Below are 18,007 nucleotides of genomic sequence, written 5' to 3' on the forward strand. Positions count from 1 at the left end.
GCAACATTTGCATATTTGTGTTTACAAACTTCAAATAGGCGGCACCACCAACGAAATGGAAGTTAGTAACAATCAAGATGGCTGCTACCAACTCGAGTATACCCAGTGATAGCCCAACAAAGAAAGAAGATGAATTCAACGAATTTTATTCAGAGGTGCATACATCCTGAACGATACGTTGTTACATTACTTTTCCTTGTACCATACAATTTTTGCTATAAACGCTTGTTATGTAACTGTAAACATTGATACCATACCTTGAAGGTTAAAAAATGTCACTTTGCATGAGTCAAATAAGGATAATAAATAGATTTATGACGCTATATATCATACAGCTTTGTCTACTCAATGGATTGTATCTGACATTTACTTTAATTGTTAAAAACTAGCTTGTTTTCTCAGTGAAACTGTAACTTGTAAATAAGCCTAACCTATATAAATGCACCTGCATGTTCAGAAAGTTGTTTTGCTAAGCTTTGTGGACTCATGTTTTTGTTTAGGTGAAAGAGATAGAGAAGAGGGATTCGGTATTGACTCCCAAACAACAAATCGATAGACTACTTCGACCTGGGTCATCTTATTTCAATTTGAACCCTTTTGAAGTATTACAAATTGATCCCTCGACTTCCATAGATGAAATCAAGAAGAAGTATCGACGTGTAAGTTGTTCTGTTCTCTTCCATGTCAAGCATAAATCGATGCTAATACATATTGATTCATTGCTATTTTATAGATGTCAATTCTTGTTCATCCAGATAAAAACCAGGATGATGCGGAACGTGCACAACAGGCATTTGAAAGTACGTATCAAGTTTCGGTATATAAAATAGATCACTGATACTGAGATAGATTGTTAATGCCTTCCCATTTCTTATAGTTGTAAATAAAGCATGGAAAACACTGGAGAATGAAGAAACTAGAGCGAAATGTATGGATGTTATAGAAGAAGCCAAGGCTCGTACCGACCACATGGTGTGTATGGAAACATAGAACTTCCCTTTGTTTGTAGAATTGTATATAATGACAAAAAATTTATTAGATTGCTGAAAAAAAAAAGAAATTGAAAAAAGAAGGGAAAACAGACAGTGGGGCTATGCTTGAAGAAGAGACAGAGGAAGGTTACAGACACGCTGTTTGGGTTATGACAATGAAACTCTTTGCTGACATGGAGCGCAGAAGGTGTGTAATAATTCACATGTACAAATAAAAAATTAATCTATTTGTATATAAATAATATGATTTATGTAGGAGAGAATTAGCCACCAGAGACGCAGAGCAGCGCAAGAGGAAACGAGAAGAAGAATTATCCGCGGAAGCGCAAGCCGCATTAGAGCGTGAGTGGCAAAAAAATTTTGAGGAATCTCGACAATCAAGAGTCGATAGTTGGAAAGCGTTTCAGTCGGGTACTAGTGCTACGAAACAAAAGAAAGCTAAGAAACTGAAGGCCTTCAGGCCTCCCAAAACGAAAGCTGAATCTCGATAATTAAACAGTTCTTGTTCCTGGCACCTGAGTAGATTCCTTCATTAAGTACAATGTTTTTCATATTTCTCGCCGAAGATGTTTTCTAATCATGTGACATTAAATTACAGAATTCATTAAAGGCATTCGAGATTGTTCTCATTTTACGTTCATTCGCTGATTAAAGGCTGGAATTTGAGGTTAGTTGAAAAATATCGAATCAGGTGTCAAAGCAGGCATTGTAACAAGTAGCTTGATTAACAGAGTGCGAGAATGATTAATGAGTGTATCTTTCAAGAACAATTTGTGTGTTTGTTGAATGTGTAGGTATGTATGAATGTGCATACATAGTTGTGATACGTTTACATGGCCCGTGTTAGTTATTTTTGACAAGTTATTTTTAAACTAAAATGGCGTACACATCATTGCATAGCCAGTGTCAATTTTGAGGTTCATACTTCTTTTAGTATAATTAAACGTAGAGAAAATTAAATCTGTAGAAAGAATTGAAACTTATCGAATAATTGGTAATGCAATGAATATTTTGTTAGGTTAAATTTGAAGTATGAAAGTGAAGATGAAGTATACAAATATTCTATTTTAGAATAGGATCTTTTATAAGTTGTCAACGCTTACGTTGTACGTAAAAGCAGGATTCTCGATTAATTTTTTATATCTTAAAACTTGTTATATACAATTAGTGAACTTTAACAAACAATTTTTAAGTAGCTGAACGGGCCATGTAGTCATGACTTCCGGTTTACCGCGTAAAACAAATGTTGCAACTCGACGTACATTTGGTCCAATTGTAATTTGTAAGATTATTGTCGTAGGAGAGATGTCTGGAACATTTAAACAGTCTTATCAACATATGAAAGTCAATGTTGTACAAGTGCCGATGAGAGTGAGCGATTCGAAAGGTTGTGCGTATAATGGCGGCCTCAGACGATCACGTGTCTACATCTCAAAATGGAAATTCATGAACTCAATTAGAAGCTTTACAAATGACTTTGAAGATTAATAAGTTTGAGCATTTATGAATCTGAAAATTTCGGATCAATGACATACTGATCATGTGGGACCGCCATTAAACAAAATTTCAGGTTAAAATTTTTATTAAAGACATTAAATCGAATGAATGAGTGTGAGAAGCAAAGTCTATTTTTAATCTTCTTTTTTCCTTTTCGTTTTTGTAATATACCGCTCCAGATCATTGTCAACTATTACTTCACGTAATATTAATGTGAATTTTTCTATGATGCCATATACATCGCTAACACCGATTTATATACCAGCGCAAATAACGACCAGTTCACTGTTAAACAACGCCGAATATTGCATTAAACGATACACAGTTGTAAGATACCTCGTTTGTTTACATTTACGAAGAAGAAAAAGGACAATATTCTGTTACGCCATCTTGTAAACATTCAGCATCGAAATTGTGTTAAAAGGCACTATTTTTTAATATCTTTTTACGTTTATTTCCAATATATCGCTCATTTATGGTTATATCAAATGTACGACTGTATCATAGTATTATTTAATAGAAGAAGACAAATTGATTTCGTACGTAAAGTATGTATGTATGTATATTAAAGTATAATTTGTATTGTTCATCATTTAGTTCCGTCATTAATGTATTCGTCTTGTATATTATGACGTCCATAAGATATAAAATGTAAATACGATACATAACGAGCATAATTCAATGAATCCACTCAGGGTATTAACCTGACTAACTTAATTAAATTTAAAATTATAAGCTGATTAATGACCAAGAACGAGTTGCGCAAGCGCAACGCGAAAAAGGCGCCAAATACGAACGTCGCGTGCTCCAAAATCGAATAATTTGCATTTCATTTGTTTTATTACAATAAATATTCAACTCTATGAATTTAATTGCATATAAGGATAACAGTGTTCCATGTTTATACACATTTTATGACATGTAACTTGTACAATTCAAATATTTTTTCTTCAGAACCTATGAACTTCTATTTGCTAAACCGCTTGTCATTATAGTGTTTCTCATAGTTACTGCATCGTCAATGAGCTACGATCGAATGCATTTTACGTGACTGTACACTTCCATCCGGAGTGTGCACGTGAGTCGCATGCAGATACTACGAACCTCTCCACACACGTACATTTGTTTATTTTAATTTATATTTACCTTCCACAATTTCAAATTGGATCAAAGTTTAACACAAAAAAAGATCCTTGAATTTCAAAAAAAAAACCTGACCCTGTGTGTAATTCCGTAGTTGAACCTAACAAAAAACAACTTCTCATTCATGTTTTTCTCGAGTGTACACAAAAAATGTGTGCTCCCAGATGAACGTATTTGATCTGCATACATACATACATAACAAGAAAGTTTTTATCCTCGTATGCATACGTAAACATCAGTGTGTTCGGGTGAAAAGCGTTGTGGTGCCGCTCACAGGGCCCAAAGAAACGCGAATACGTCTTTACAAACGGAATGGCTGAACCGTTACACAGATGGAAACATCGGTGTGCGTCTGGCGCGCAGGTAAACGGAAATACATTTGAAAGTATAGCCGGGTTCGTTGATGCATAGCTCTGACCAGTGGAGGTTGGATTCAAGGGACCCCCCTACACTGTGAAGTAGGGGCCTACAGCGCGTAAGGCCCCGTACAGGTTGACGGTAGCCTTTAGCGTACTCTAACCTATTCCTAGTCAAAGATAGGTTAGATCCCTGGCTATCCGTAGACCTAAGGTCGTGGATAAAGCATGATATTAGGTCCAGAAGAAAGTGATATGCACTGTAAACTACTCACACTATGCAAATGAAAGGAATACACAACGACGTGAAACCTGTTCGCACACAGGCACGGCAAAATTCCGTGCGTGTGCTCGTCACGCGACCAGAGTGAACGCCAGTGTATCAAAAGTATCCACGCACGGCCGAAAGGCAGCCGGTAAGAGCATCCCTACGACCTCGTCGTGGCGGCGTGTACGTGCGCGCAGGTAGAAGGAACACGTTCCGTCGTGTACGGTCTGCACGCACACAGGAAAAATGGTGGTGTGCGTGTGCACAGGTAGGTAGAAGGAAGAGAACAAGCGGCAACAGAGGCAGAGGTGCGGCGTGTTTCGCTTCGCTGCGACACTACACGAGACTGAGGCAGTGAGTTGGTCGCCTCGTACCTCGTCGCTTTTCGATCGAACGCGGATCGTGGAAAAGCCGGGACACAACCTGTTGCACACGTAGCTTCTCGTACCGGTGTCAGCCTTGACGGGCGCCAGCCGACCTGGACACGTAATTTTTTCGCCTGCGTCCACACGTGGAGTGCGCGACACCATCGAGGTGTAGCATCCTCGACGTCGGATGAACGAACGGGGCTAAGTGACGTCGATATGTGATCCGTGATCGAGTGTCGGAGTGATCAGCGGAGCACCATGTCGACCACGGACGTGTTTCGCATGGCGCAGCAGGGACCCACCGAAGAAGAGCAAGGGTACGTTGGACGCATCTTTCTACCGGAATTATCGATATGAATAAATGTATGAAGGGATCGGTGATTGTTCTGGAAGATGGTCTTGCTTCGGGAAGATCCCTCCAGGCATGGCCGATGGAATCGTCGCGTTAGAATGTCATTTAGTCAGGTGTTTCTGTGCTGGGCTTAGATAGCGAGGCTTCTGTGTACCGTTCGTGTGGGCGCTCTACGATCAGCGTATTTCGAGGACAAATCTTATTTACCTACGTGAACCGAGCGCTTTATCGGAGTCATTTGCGTTATACTTTCTACGTCGCTCGAGGCAATGAGCCTCGACGATACCAACGGACCGACTGTCGAATACTGAACCGTCTGCGGCCAGTTTGCGAGAAACCTGTTTTAGCGGTCTATACAACTACTGTACCAGCCAAGCAAATTGAACGTCACTATTTCCCGATCCTTTGGAATGCTTCTTTCGTATGTGGAGCATTCCAAACTTTATCATATATGTCTGTATTTATAAACACGCTTAATCACGTTCTTAAACCGTGGTCCATGTGAGGGTTTTTATGTGAGCTACGAACATCTTGGAATTTCGAGAATTTTTAAGGTTTGGGTCCTTGAGACCTAGAAATTTGAAGAACGTTATAATCTTGGGTCTTGAAGATTTTGAAAGAATTTGAACCTCAGACAATAGAGATTACAGTCCATGTAACATCTCATGCCCACGATTGTTTTTTTGCCCCAGCCGGCGCCAACGAGCGTGTAATTAGAATGTTCAGACAATGTCTGCACTTTTTAATCTTGCCTCACCATGTAATTTATCTGATGGTTGACTCCATTACTTCCGCTCTGCCTTTCTGCTGGAAGTGTCACATAATTGTGATCATGCAAATACTTGATGGCATGAGATAGGTCTCGTGATCGACGCGAATCTACAGGTGGCTATGGACAGGAATAGAAAATGCGAAAAGGTTCCATATAGAGGTAGCACCACGATATTAGTCACGTTTCTCGACGTTCTCTCTCCCTCTCTCTCTCTCAATGTCAATGACTGCTCCCTCGGGGCTAGCTGTGACCCCCCGTGCGAACGAGAGTCTCGTCTTTCTGTGTGTCGTAGCATTATAGCTGGAGTCGAATGGAATGGCGCTTTCACACGGGCCTAGTAACTGACAATATTTATGTGTACTGTCCAGGCAAGTTTCTAAATTCGCAAAAGGGTTAAAACGGGAGGTTTCGGACGACGGTGGCTCCAGCGCGGGAATTCCTGTCAGATTTGAATTTCAAAACGTTCCTTGCAGTAGGTTAAAATTAAATTTATTAAAATTAGAACTGTCTGTAAGTGATGAAGGATTTATTTATGAATTTATTCATTCGAAGAATTATTGCTTTTTATGAAATAAACAATGATTTTTTACTGTGAATTGTTTAATTCAACGTTAGAGATGTATTATATATTTGCATAACAGAAGGAAGTATATAGCTGTACCTGTAGGAACGGACCTTAAACCTTAAGGTTGGCTAACGGGACCGACGTACGCTGATTGCACTTTTGTGACCCGAGACATGTACGAAAAATTATAAACACTCCCGTTATATGGCCGCCGACGAACTTATGTATTCATTAAATTGTATTGCAGCTATCAAAAGGGTCTCTAACTGTAACCTAACCTCTAAGTCCCTAAATCAGTACCTAACCTCTGAGTCCCTGAACCAGTATCTAACCTCTGAGTCCCTAAACCAATACCTAACCTATAAGTCCCTGAACCAGTACCTAACCTCTGAGTCCCTAAACCAGTGCCTAACCCTTGAGTTCCTAAACCAGTACCTAACCTATAAGTCCCTGAATCAGTATCTAACCTCTGAGTCCCTAAATCAGTACCTAACCTCTAAGTCCCTGAACCAGTATTTAACCTATAAGTCCCTGAACCAGTATCTAACCTCTGAGTCTCTAAATCAGTACCTAACCTCTAAGTCCCTGAACCAGTATTTAACCTATAAGTCCCTGAACCAGTATCTAACCTCTGAGTCTCTAAATCAGTACCTAACCTCTAAGTCCCTGAATCAGTACCTAACCTCTAAGTCCCTGAACCAGTATTTAACCTATAAGTCCCTGAACCAGTATCTAACCTCTGAGTCTCTAAATCAGTACCTAACCTCTAAGTCCCTGAATCAGTATCTAACCTCTGAGTCCCTAAACCAGTGCCTAACCCTTGAGTCCCTAAACCAGTACCTAACCTTTAAGTCCCTGAACCAGTATCTAACCTCTGAGTCCCTAAACCAGTACCTAACCTTGCAAGTACAATTTCAAATAAAACAATTAAGAGAAAAAAATTGACTGATACTAAAGTGCAAATTGTAAAGCAAACGTACATGTGCAGGTGAAATTAGTCGTGTAATTGACTGCTTTAATTTGCATATCTGATGAACGAAGAATATCGTACGGCAGATGATTCCCTGCTTTATGGAAGACAGGACCGTATGCACGTAATTGCATGGCTTTTATTATGCGTCCAATAATTAATTATTAATGACGGGAAAGTCATTGTTCCACGTTGCGTGAAGTTTCAATGACAGAGTTGAAGGTAGACATCATCGGCATTCCTGCTCTAGTTTCCTCGCTAATATATTGAAAACTTGTCATCGAGTTTGATAGTGTATTCTACTTTTACTTCAGGATGCAATTAATTGGAAGTCGGTCGATATGCTCGAGAAAATGGAGGAGCTTGAAATCTCTAGCTAAAATTTTTCAGTGATATTTTATACGTCAGGAATGAAATCCCCGGATGAAAATTATCTATGTCATTTTCTAAAGTAAATCGAAATGAAGTAAAAACAGGAGTACAGTTTGATTGTAGATCAACAAAAATGAGTTAGAACGTGGTGGTAATTAAGATGGCGGAACGTAGTACACTAACGAAGTTTATTAACAAAAGTCGACGTAACAGGTTACCTTCGTATAGGAGAACAGATAACCGGATACACGTTTCCTTCTGTAGGAATACCATTTACGGGAAATCGCGACAGAGCCACTCTTCCTGCTTCTAGCTGTAAAAGGATTTACGGTGATTAGATCTGTACTAGTGCAATCGGAGCTAACCTAAACAAGAATCATTGCCATTAGTATCTTAGTGTCCGTGATGAGCCTTTAGGAAGAGCATTTAAGAAGTCGTTAAATGCATTTTAAGCCTTTCTCATATTTCCTTGTTGATACATCAAAGTATGACTTATGTACTAGGGACCCTGGAAACGGTTGAGACCCTAGAAATATGGCGTGGAGGATATAGGATCCGTAAGAACACTAGAAACTTTGGAAACATTAGGGATCCTATTATTTTAGTGAACTAGGTCTTCTAGGGATTTTGGGGACAGTAGAGGATTCCAGGAACTCTGAGGATGCTGGGGACCCTAGAAATCTGAGGTGGAGAACGTAGGATCCCTAGGAATAATAAGGAGAAACCTTAGAAATATTAGGGATTCTATATATTATAGTGAACTAGGTTTCCTAGGGATTTTGGGGACACTAGAGGATTCTATGAACTCTAAGGATGCTAGGGTCCCTAGAAATCTGAGGTGGAGAACGTAGATTCCCTAAGAACACTAGAAACTTGAGAAACATTAGGGATCCTATATAGTTTAGTGAATTAGGTTTCCTAGGGATTTTGGGGCACTAGGGGATTCCACGAACTCTAAGGATGCTGGGAACCCTAGAAATCTGAGATGGAGAACGTAGATTCCCTAAGAACACTAGAAACTTGAGAAATATTAGGGATTCTAAATATTTTAGTGAACTAGGTCTCCTAGGGATTTTGGGGACACTAGAGTATTCCACGAACTCTAAGGATGCTAGGGACCATTGAAATCTCAAGGTTCCTAGGGATCTGGGTATTCTAGAGACTTCAGTTATACTAGGAACCTTGGAAATCTTGTGTCTTGAAAATCCGAAAAATTCTAGGGAATTTAGTGACTGTAAGAGACCTTGGAATCCACAGGATATTTAGAGCCCTAAATCTAGTAATTTTGATTATATTTACCTAGTAATTCCAGATGAATAGGGACCATAAGATCCCATGAAATTCTAGGGACTTTGTCGTTGAAATAATGATAAATTGTTCTTAATACGAACATTAATCTGTTTCAAAGTTGAACATCGAAATAAAGCATTCCTCGATATAAATTATTGAAACGATACAAGCATACACGATCTTGATCGTAGATTAGAGATCTAGTGATACTTACATATGTCGGCAAACGGACTTTTTAATTGCCATAATTAATGTCACTGGTACTTCGGTAACCTTGCATAAACTGTCTCACGATATAACAAAAGTATCGTGCAAAGTTTACTCTGTAATTATTTGTTGTAACAAAAATGGCATTGAAATTAACAAGCAATTTATTCATAGCGATGATTCAGGGAACAAATGTAATAAAAGTGAGGTTAGGTTTTCCTTGTTATGCATCATATTGTGCTCTCATTTTCCTTTATGACATTGCATTTTAAAGAGACGGGAGGAAGACAAAACAAGCCATTAGTGATAAACTTCCTTGAGCATTGTTCCTGGAAAGATGACCGATCATGTGATTCATTGCGAATGCGAAAAAGGAACTGTGAACTTGAGAAGAAAATTCTAAACGTTTATGTTTGATATGATTATCAACTGTGCGATGAGTCGCTCAAGGTCAATGAGGAAAAAATTTATTCAGATTCTTTTTTTAATTTCTCAAATTATTGGAATAGTTGCAATTCTCAGATTGTCGAGTTCCTAAGTACTGGTGTTTTCATATTTCCAAATTTATAAAACCCTAAGTACCATCTTTAATTTATAAATACACAAATATCTAAATGTTTTAAAACTTAAAGCCAACTCGCTAAATCCATAACCTTCTAAATCCCTAAAACCCAAAATTCCTCAACGTCCCAATCACCCACGATCATAATTCCAAAACTACAATCCTACAGACTATAGTACCAGAACCCAATCCTTGAAAACCCGACGAAAATACCTTATCATCCAATCAAAAGCAATGCAACGACGATAAGTCGTTGACACCGCAGCCGGAGCATTACTGTCTACTGTACTTACGTTCAGTCACGCCCCCGCTTTGTACGAGTCAAAGGAAGCCGAAGCTTCCCGAAAGCGTACGAACAGTCCCGAGGGGACTGCCTCACACAGTGGAGTTCGCGGTGTTCTCTCGTTGGAGTCGCACGGCAAAAGCCGCAGACCCCACACGGGCCCAGTAAACAACCGATACGCTATACCGGTGTCTATGTATATCACCGTACACTCGCTGGCAACTGTCACTACTTTCGACAAGGTTCTTCAAACTCGTATATTTTCAATTCGGAAAATTCGACTATTTATGAATTTTGAAATTGTGAAATTTGGAGCTTTGGCAATTTGTAGGATTTGGAAGGTGGAAAATTTGAAACTTGGAGGGGCAAGAATTTGTAAATTCTGGAAGGTGAGAATTTTGGAATTTGGGAGGGTCAAGAATTTGTGGAATGTGGAATGTGGGAGTTTGGAGATTTGGAATGTGGGGGTCCGGAGATTTGGAAAGTGGGGAAGTTGTAGATCTTGGAGAGGGAATTTGGGAGATTTGGAATATGGGTTTATGATTTGGGAATGTGAGGATTTGGGAATGTGAGGATTTGGGAATGTGAGGATTTGGAAATGGGAGGATTTGGGAATGTGAGGTTTGGGGAATGCGAGGATTTGGAAATGTGAGGATTTGGGAATGTAAGGTTTGGGGAATGTGAGAAGTCGGGAATGTGAGAATTCGGGAAAGTGAGAATTCGGGAATGTGAGAATTCGGTAATGTGAGGATTCGGGAATGTGAGAATTCGGAAATGTGAGAATTCGGGAATGTGAGAATTCAGAAATGTAAGAATTCGGGAATGTGAGAATTCGGAAATGTGAGAATTCGGGAATGTGAGAATTCGGGAATGTGAGAATTCGGTAATGTGAGAATTCGGTAATGGGAGAATTTGGGAATGTGAGAATTCGGGAATGTGAGGATTCGGAAATGTGAGAATTCGGGAATGTGAGAATTCGGGAATGTGAGAATTCGGGAATGTGAGAATTCGGAAATGTGAGAATTCGGGAATGTGAGAATTCGGGAATGTGAGAATTCGGAAATGTGAGAATTCGGGAATGTGAGAATTCGGGAATGTGAGAATTCGGGAATGTGAGAATTCGGGAATGTGAGAATTCGGTACTGTGAGAATTCGGTAATGTGAGAATTCGGTAATGTGAGGATTCGGTAATGTGAGAATTCGGTACTGTGAGAATTCGGTACTGTGAGAATTCGGGAATGTAAAGATTTGGGAATGTGAGAATTCAGAAATTTGACCAAAACTCAAAACACTGACCTATCTGTTAACCGCCCACATCCCAGATTTGAGAATCATCCTGTCCATAAAAACGTGACCCTAGGCTCCTCCCAGCTTAGCTCCTTGCCCCAAAGTGTACACCACCACAGCTGCATTTATATCGGCTGTGGTACGTCGTAAGCGATAAGGAGCTCGGATTGGTCGCTTCACCGGTCGCTTCTCGGTTCTCCAAGACCTAAAGCGGCTGCGCGGTCCAGCTACGTAGCTGGCCTCGCAACGTTGCTGTCACTGGTGTACCGATCGTCCCCGGTTGTACCGGACGTGGTGCAGCTACCGAAGCTCGTCGCTCGAAGACGGAAGTGGAGTCGAACCGGCCGTGATCCAGCAGTGCTCTCTTTATATCGCCTAACTCCGGCGTAGGGATTATGGTAGCGGAAAGTGACACCGGCTAGCACCGTGGTCGCTTTGTTTTATTCCTGCGTTGCTGGTTCGACTACGATCCGCGGCCTCGGTGGCTGCGTTTCGGTCGACCGGATGCGGTCGACGTTCGGTCGTGTCTTCGACCGACTGTTGCTGTTGCTGCCGCTGCCAGGACGCGTAGGTGTAGTGGCTGCTCGTTGTTTCGCGTGTTTTTGACACGGGAGATCGGTGAAAGCCGAGCCGGGCTGAGAACCCGTTCGCTCGCGTTGACATCAAGCGCTGCCTTTATTTTCATTTGCTGTATTAACCGGTGTGATTTCATACGCGTCACATGTGCCGTGGCTACCCGCACGGATATGGACACCCCGAAAATTGGGGATCGTGGAATTAGCTGGAGAACGAGGAAACGTAAGTTTCTTTTTGTCCATTTAACCACACTTTATTTTACAGTTCGAAAGCTTCTTTTGAACTTGAATAATTTACTGCGGTGCATTTGAAATTAGCTAGAAAAATTTCGTTTTAGATTTTAGGGTGTTGGTAGTGATGGGTTTGAGCAGTGATGGGTTTGAACAAGTGATGGGTGAATTTCGTATTTCTGCTTTCGTGGTACTTTTTTATAAAGGAAAATATTGGCAATTTTTATTTTGTACGTTTTTAGTAAATAATGTGATGTAGCAGGATGTGTAGGATGTATAGGGTGTTTCATTTGTTGTGGTCATTTTGGACAAAGGAATATTTGGAGGTTACTGGTGTGCACATTATAGAGTGACCAACGTAACAATTTTGCAGTTGTGACTAGTGACTCTATTATATATTGTCAGATCCCTAGATTCAAGTACCTGTATCCCTAAATCCCTATGCACCCAAATTTCTATATTCCAAGTCCCTATGTCCTCAAATTCCTATATCCCAAATTCTATATAACCTTGAATCCCTATATCCCCAAATTCTATATGACCTTGAATCCCTATATCCCAAATGTACGTCCCCAAGTCCCTATATCCCCAATTCCCTAAATTTCCCCGACGTTAAAAGTTGTAAAATTGCACATCCGATTGTAAAGTCAAATTTACCTTTTGCAATGGCATAATATTAATTACTTCACGAGATACAGCAAGCGCAACTTTATCTTCGAGCAATCTATCCACAAAGATGAAGCTGTTCGACCAGCATCATGGCGCACTCCATTTCCAAGCTGTTCTCCGTGAAAGACGCTAATTCCCCGTTAGGATCCCACTTCATCTAAAGTGTTCAATTTTGTATGCAAATTAGGCATGCAGTATTGCCTCACTACCTTTCGATTGTAATTGTATATTTCCTTCGAATCTTACTCCTCTTTTACATTTTTTCGTTTTCAAGGTTTTGTCGATCTGTATAAAAATTAGGGTAACTTGATCTAATCAATGAATTTTATAGATAATATACAGGAATTTCTTGTTATAAATCAGTATTTTGTATAATCTTAATACTTTTTAATGTAATTATATTTATTTTGTGGGTTAATTCTTGATGTGTCATTTTGATATTTGAATTTCGCGCCATTAATCTCAAATTTTATTTATCATCTACATATTAATTTTTTAATTTTCATAAAGTCTCAGATATACTTTTTTTAGTAATATTTTATAATAATATTTTAGTAAAATTTTAAATTGTAGAAGTGAACGATTTTAATGAATATACATCAAAAAGTGAATTATGTATAATTTTCGGAAGTGTATTCGATAATAGAAGCTGCAAAGGACAAAAATAACAGGTTTTAAACTTAGCATAGTGATCAAAGCGTTATGGCAAATGCGTGGGACTGATATGCAATAGTTTTCATGGTTTTGCTTCCATTGCTACGACCATCTTTCCTCAACCGGATGTGACTGTGCTCCATATTATGTAAATTTCATTTTTTGTTTAAATAATTTCAGAACCTATTTTCACGAATAAAATATTATTAAAAAATTAATTTTTAGAAAGTTATTAAAATAACTGCTGTGTAACCTAACCTAATATTCAGTCAATTTAAAACGATAAAAATTTCTGTAATTAGCGGTTTGAAGTTCTATTAAATATTAGGTCTATCTAGCATTTTCTATAATTTAACATAATTGTCGAATTAATTATTGAAAAGTAACTGAATTCATTTCCCCATGGTCTCAAGTTGTCTATGCGAGGTTATAGAGTTTAGAATGGAGAAATTATTAATTTTAAAAGTGTTTAATATTTATTACCTTTCATTCATTACTGAACGCTTATTCGAACCGTTGATTAGTATATTCAATTTGATAGATGAAAGTTAGCATATCAGCAAAATTAATGGACCAGTGACTCTCAACTTCAGGTTCCAGCGAATTCAGTTTCACCTTAATTAATTTTTCAAAATATATATCCACAATTTATTCAAACAAAATTACAGTAATTGTTCATATAACAAATTTTTTAATTTTTTGGTAACAAAACTTTAACGTCATTATACATTTTTTTTTATATTCTAGTTAAAAAAACATTCATGTAATGATTAAAAAATAATGGTTGATATATTAATATTAATATAATTAATTTCGGTATGAAATTAACTAATAATTTTTATATTAATATTTCATGGAAAAAAATAATTATTAAAGTAATTTGAGAACCTCTGCAGGATAATTAGTAAATCATTTTTTCGCATTAGAAATTAATTTAAACCAACATGTCCCGTTCTGAAAAATTTATCTCAGTTACCAATTAGCATGTTATTAAGTAGTGAATTAAACAGAGTAGAATTGATATGATTTGCATTCCGGCTTTTCTAAACAGCCCCCGATCACGAACTCTAATTTATATCAAGATCTTAACCACAGCCATTTTCTCACGATATGTGGGAAAAACGGTAGCTGAAACCATGATATCAGTTTCATAGAAAAGTAAGAAATATCGGAGAACTCTCTGGTGTATGGACATATATGTCGGATATTGTATTTAAAATTATTCAATGCCAACTTTTTCTTTCGTTCTTCTAATTGTTATTAATTATTCAGTAGCATATTTCAGGATCACAGAATTTTCTGAATAAAAAATTATTTTATACATTTACTGAGTTTTAGGAAGAAAATATTATAATTTTATATTTTTGTTATTTGAGCATTTTACAATTTTATGGTTTTACAATTTCAAGGTTTTATAATTTTACAATTTTCAATTCTTCAATTCTTCAATTTTTCAATTTTTCAATTTTTCAATTCTTCAATTCTTCAATTTTTCGGTCTTTCAATTTTTTAATTTTGCAGTTTTTCAATTTTACAATTTGGTAATTTAACACCCTGGAAGTTTGTCAATAACCATTCTTAACTCTATTAAAATGGTGAGAAATATAATTTTCCAAAATTGGGTTCCATACTTAGGTTTGTTATCTTGCTACTGGTGAGTCTTTGTATACTAGTACGACAGTATAAATGTTTGCTCTTTGTACTCTGATGCTGCGAGGATAAATGTATAGTTCGCAAACCACATATATTCTCCATGGACGGAGGTTAAAGGTATGTAGGGTAACGGTATACGTACAAGTGAAAAAATCAATGAAAGGACTTGAAAGGAAGCTACCTTTGTTTTGCATTCAATTCGTCTAGAAAACGTGTTTCTACGTCTAAACAAACACTGTAGATATCTAATACAGTGTATAATTCATCGTTCCAAATAACAAAAATATCAAAATTACATGCAAATTATTACAACTGCTTATACATAAATTTTCAGTGTTTACTCTTTCAAACAAAATGATATAATTTTAGGGATTCAACTGTAGATGGCGCGACGATCGCAAGCACGTGACACGTAACATCGGTTAAAACATAACCTAATCATAACATTATGTAATTGACAAAATATCTCTTTTGTTAACTTATTTACAATTCTTTCGCAAGTGAACATTTGTACAAGACTGATAAATTGCTAAATAAATAAAAATTGTTGACGATGAAGAATGTGTAGTAAATGATTTTCTATGCAATAGGCAACGGAGAAGAAAAAATGAAAGCTATGACTCATTTCAATGTAATTGTAGTATCACTCATGCGTTACAGTTTGTAGTTTTGAGGAGGGATATCTGTGGAACGCCCAGTTTTATCACAATGTGAATTAATTTAACAAACATGTCTAACGTTTGCTATACATATTTAAATATATTTGAAATAGTAACAGAATTTACGAGTGTATATAATAATTAATGTACACTAGGATTACACTAACCTTACCTGTAATGAAAGCTACTAACCTTGACTCTAACAGGAGTACTAACCTTACCTTTAACAAAAGGTATACTAACCTTGATTTTAACAGAAGCTTCACTAACCTCACCTCTCATGAAAGGTGTACTAACCTTCTCTTTTATAGGAGTTAACTAACCTCACCTCTCATGAAAGGTGTACTAACCTTCCCCTTACTAGAAGCTACACTAACCTTACCTGTAGTTAAAGCTACTAACCTTGACTCTAACAGGAGTACTAACCTTACCTTTAACAAGAGGTATACTAACCTTGATTTCAACAGAAGCTACACTAACGTCACCTCTCATGAAAGATGTACTAACCTTCTCTTTAATAGAAGTTCTAACCTCACCTCTCATCAAATAATATACTAACCTCACCTCTAACAATTAAACAACTCTTAACCCTAACCTCAAATCTCCCCTCAAAGGCAATGATCTCCTAACCTCCTAATCTTGACTAGCCTTAACAAAATGGCGTCCAAAAGAAGTCCCTTTCCCTCCTAAATTATATTAGAACAAATTGTACAATAAATATTTCTGATCAAACAGTGTTTACTCTAACATTGACCAGTACCTGTTGAACACCCTGTACATCCACAACGAAAAGAGAGAAACCGAGCAGGTTAGAGAGAGAGAGAAAGTAGAAAGGTTACTCGAGATCAGGATATTTAAAAGCCGCAGGAAATATCGTTCAATGTTATTTGGTCGTGTCCATTGCACGGTACAGTACGCGTTGCATTAATATGCTTTATCATTGTCCGAGGGGAATGGAAACCAGATACGTACCCGGTGGAACACCTACGAGGTGTACGTACACGGACGCGTTATTGGCACCGGCTCGAAAGATGTAGCAATCTTTGTTGCGTGGTGCGTCGATTATTTTTATAACGACAGGGATTAGATACGACGCCTGCACGCTGTTCTATGAGTCACTGTCAAACTGTCCGAGACTGTTGTTTTGTGAACCGCGAACTTTTAATCAGTGACCATTTCTGAAGCGTTCAGTGATTATTTACTGAAGCATCATTTTTTAATCGGACTGTATTTCAGGTGTGATGCTAGTGACAATTTAGGGTGCATAGAGGAATTTTGTATTGTGATATATTTTGCAGGTAATATAATAGCCATTTGGTTATTCGTAGGGTTTTTAGATTTTAGTGACTTAGAGAGTAGGGACTTAGGGAGACGGGGAATTAGGGAGATGGAGAATTAGAGAGATGGGGAATTAGGGAGACGGGAAATTGGGGAGATGGGGAATTCGAGAGATGGGGAATTAGAGAGATGGGGAATTTGAGAGATGGGGAATTTGGGAGATGGGGAATTAGAGAGATGGGGAATTTGAGAGATGGGGAATTAGGGAGATGGGGAATTAGGGAGATGGGACTTAGGGAATAGGTAGTTATGGAGCAGGGACTTATGAAATAGAGACTTATGAAGTAGGGACTTAGGAAAAGTTACAAATTTGTGAACATGAGATAAAAGCAGAAAATTGAAGCATAATTCCAGAAGGAAAGTTTCCCCCAAAACCCCCAAAGTAATTCCTATCGCAAATGTTTCATAAGATCCATATATCTGTTAAACAGTAACATGCAATTTGCATATCGATCGAACCTTCCTAAACGATTGTATCAGAACTGTTGCGTTCCAAAAAGAGAACTAAAAAAGCGATACAGTTTCACGGGTCTAGTTTCCTGCTTATTATCCCCGGCTGTTCAGCGATCATACAGTACGTAATTAGCGATATCTGTCGTCTATTATGCTCGCGGATTGATCAATAACCGTTGAATTATTCATTGACCGTTGAAAATGAACGAGTTATGAGCGGCGACAAGTAACATTGGTCTTTTTTAAGCCCGCTACCACAGTTTGCCAACTGTGTGCAGAAATTAACCAATGTATGTAACTTTAGCTTCCTGCTTTGAACGGTTTGTAAATTCCATGCAATATTTAAACCGTTCACTGTTGCTATTTATATCGCTGATAAAACTAATAAATCATGTTTGAAATCATTTTAAGCAATGCATATTTCTTCGGTCGATGTGGCAAGAATATAAATTACTGTTATTTTAGAAGGCAATATTTGGATCTCAACATGT

At 38.0% G+C, this 18,007-nt stretch overlaps 2 protein-coding genes and 2 long non-coding RNA genes across 9 annotated transcripts in view; 3 read left to right on the forward strand and 1 right to left on the reverse strand.

Annotated features, from left to right (window-relative positions):
• Positions 1–2: 2 nt before the first annotated feature.
• On the forward strand, positions 3–2,824 carry LOC100876136 (dnaJ homolog subfamily C member 8). Its single transcript, XM_003705259.3, has 6 exons — positions 3–155; positions 501–659; positions 734–800; positions 878–972; positions 1,040–1,179; positions 1,249–2,824. Exons 1-6 carry the CDS (start codon positions 78–80, stop codon positions 1,481–1,483), a joined length of 774 nt encoding a protein of 257 aa, XP_003705307.1. The 5' UTR covers positions 3–77; the 3' UTR covers positions 1,484–2,824.
• A 786-nt stretch (positions 2,825–3,610) lies between these two features.
• LOC143266033 (uncharacterized) lies at positions 3,611–4,403 on the reverse strand. Its single transcript, XR_013041019.1, has 2 exons — positions 4,264–4,403; positions 3,611–4,197 (listed from the first exon to the last, which is right to left on the reverse strand). It is a non-coding gene; the product is annotated as an uncharacterized LOC143266033 (long non-coding RNA).
• Positions 4,404–4,556: 153 nt separating this feature from the next.
• The window catches only part of LOC100882849 (uncharacterized), a 54,761-nt gene continuing 41,310 nt past the window's right edge, over positions 4,557–18,007 (forward strand). For 3 of the 6 annotated variants that reach the window (XM_076541309.1, XM_076541314.1, XM_076541310.1), the window contains exon 1: positions 4,560–4,941. In XM_076541309.1, the coding sequence (XP_076397424.1) occupies positions 4,883–4,941 (59 nt within the window). In that variant the 5' untranslated portion in view covers positions 4,560–4,882. Of the gene's footprint in view, positions 4,942–18,007 lie in introns of all 6 variants that reach the window. The other 3 variants (XM_076541315.1, XM_076541313.1, XM_076541311.1) reach the window with 3 other exon arrangements.
• LOC143266034 (uncharacterized) lies at positions 10,393–15,775 on the forward strand. Its single transcript, XR_013041020.1, has 2 exons — positions 10,393–12,082; positions 15,436–15,775. It is a non-coding gene; the product is annotated as an uncharacterized LOC143266034 (long non-coding RNA).

Source organism: Megachile rotundata, chromosome 16, assembly GCF_050947335.1.
Source record: "Megachile rotundata isolate GNS110a chromosome 16, iyMegRotu1, whole genome shotgun sequence".
Lineage (NCBI taxonomy): Eukaryota > Metazoa > Arthropoda > Insecta > Hymenoptera > Megachilidae > Megachile > Megachile rotundata.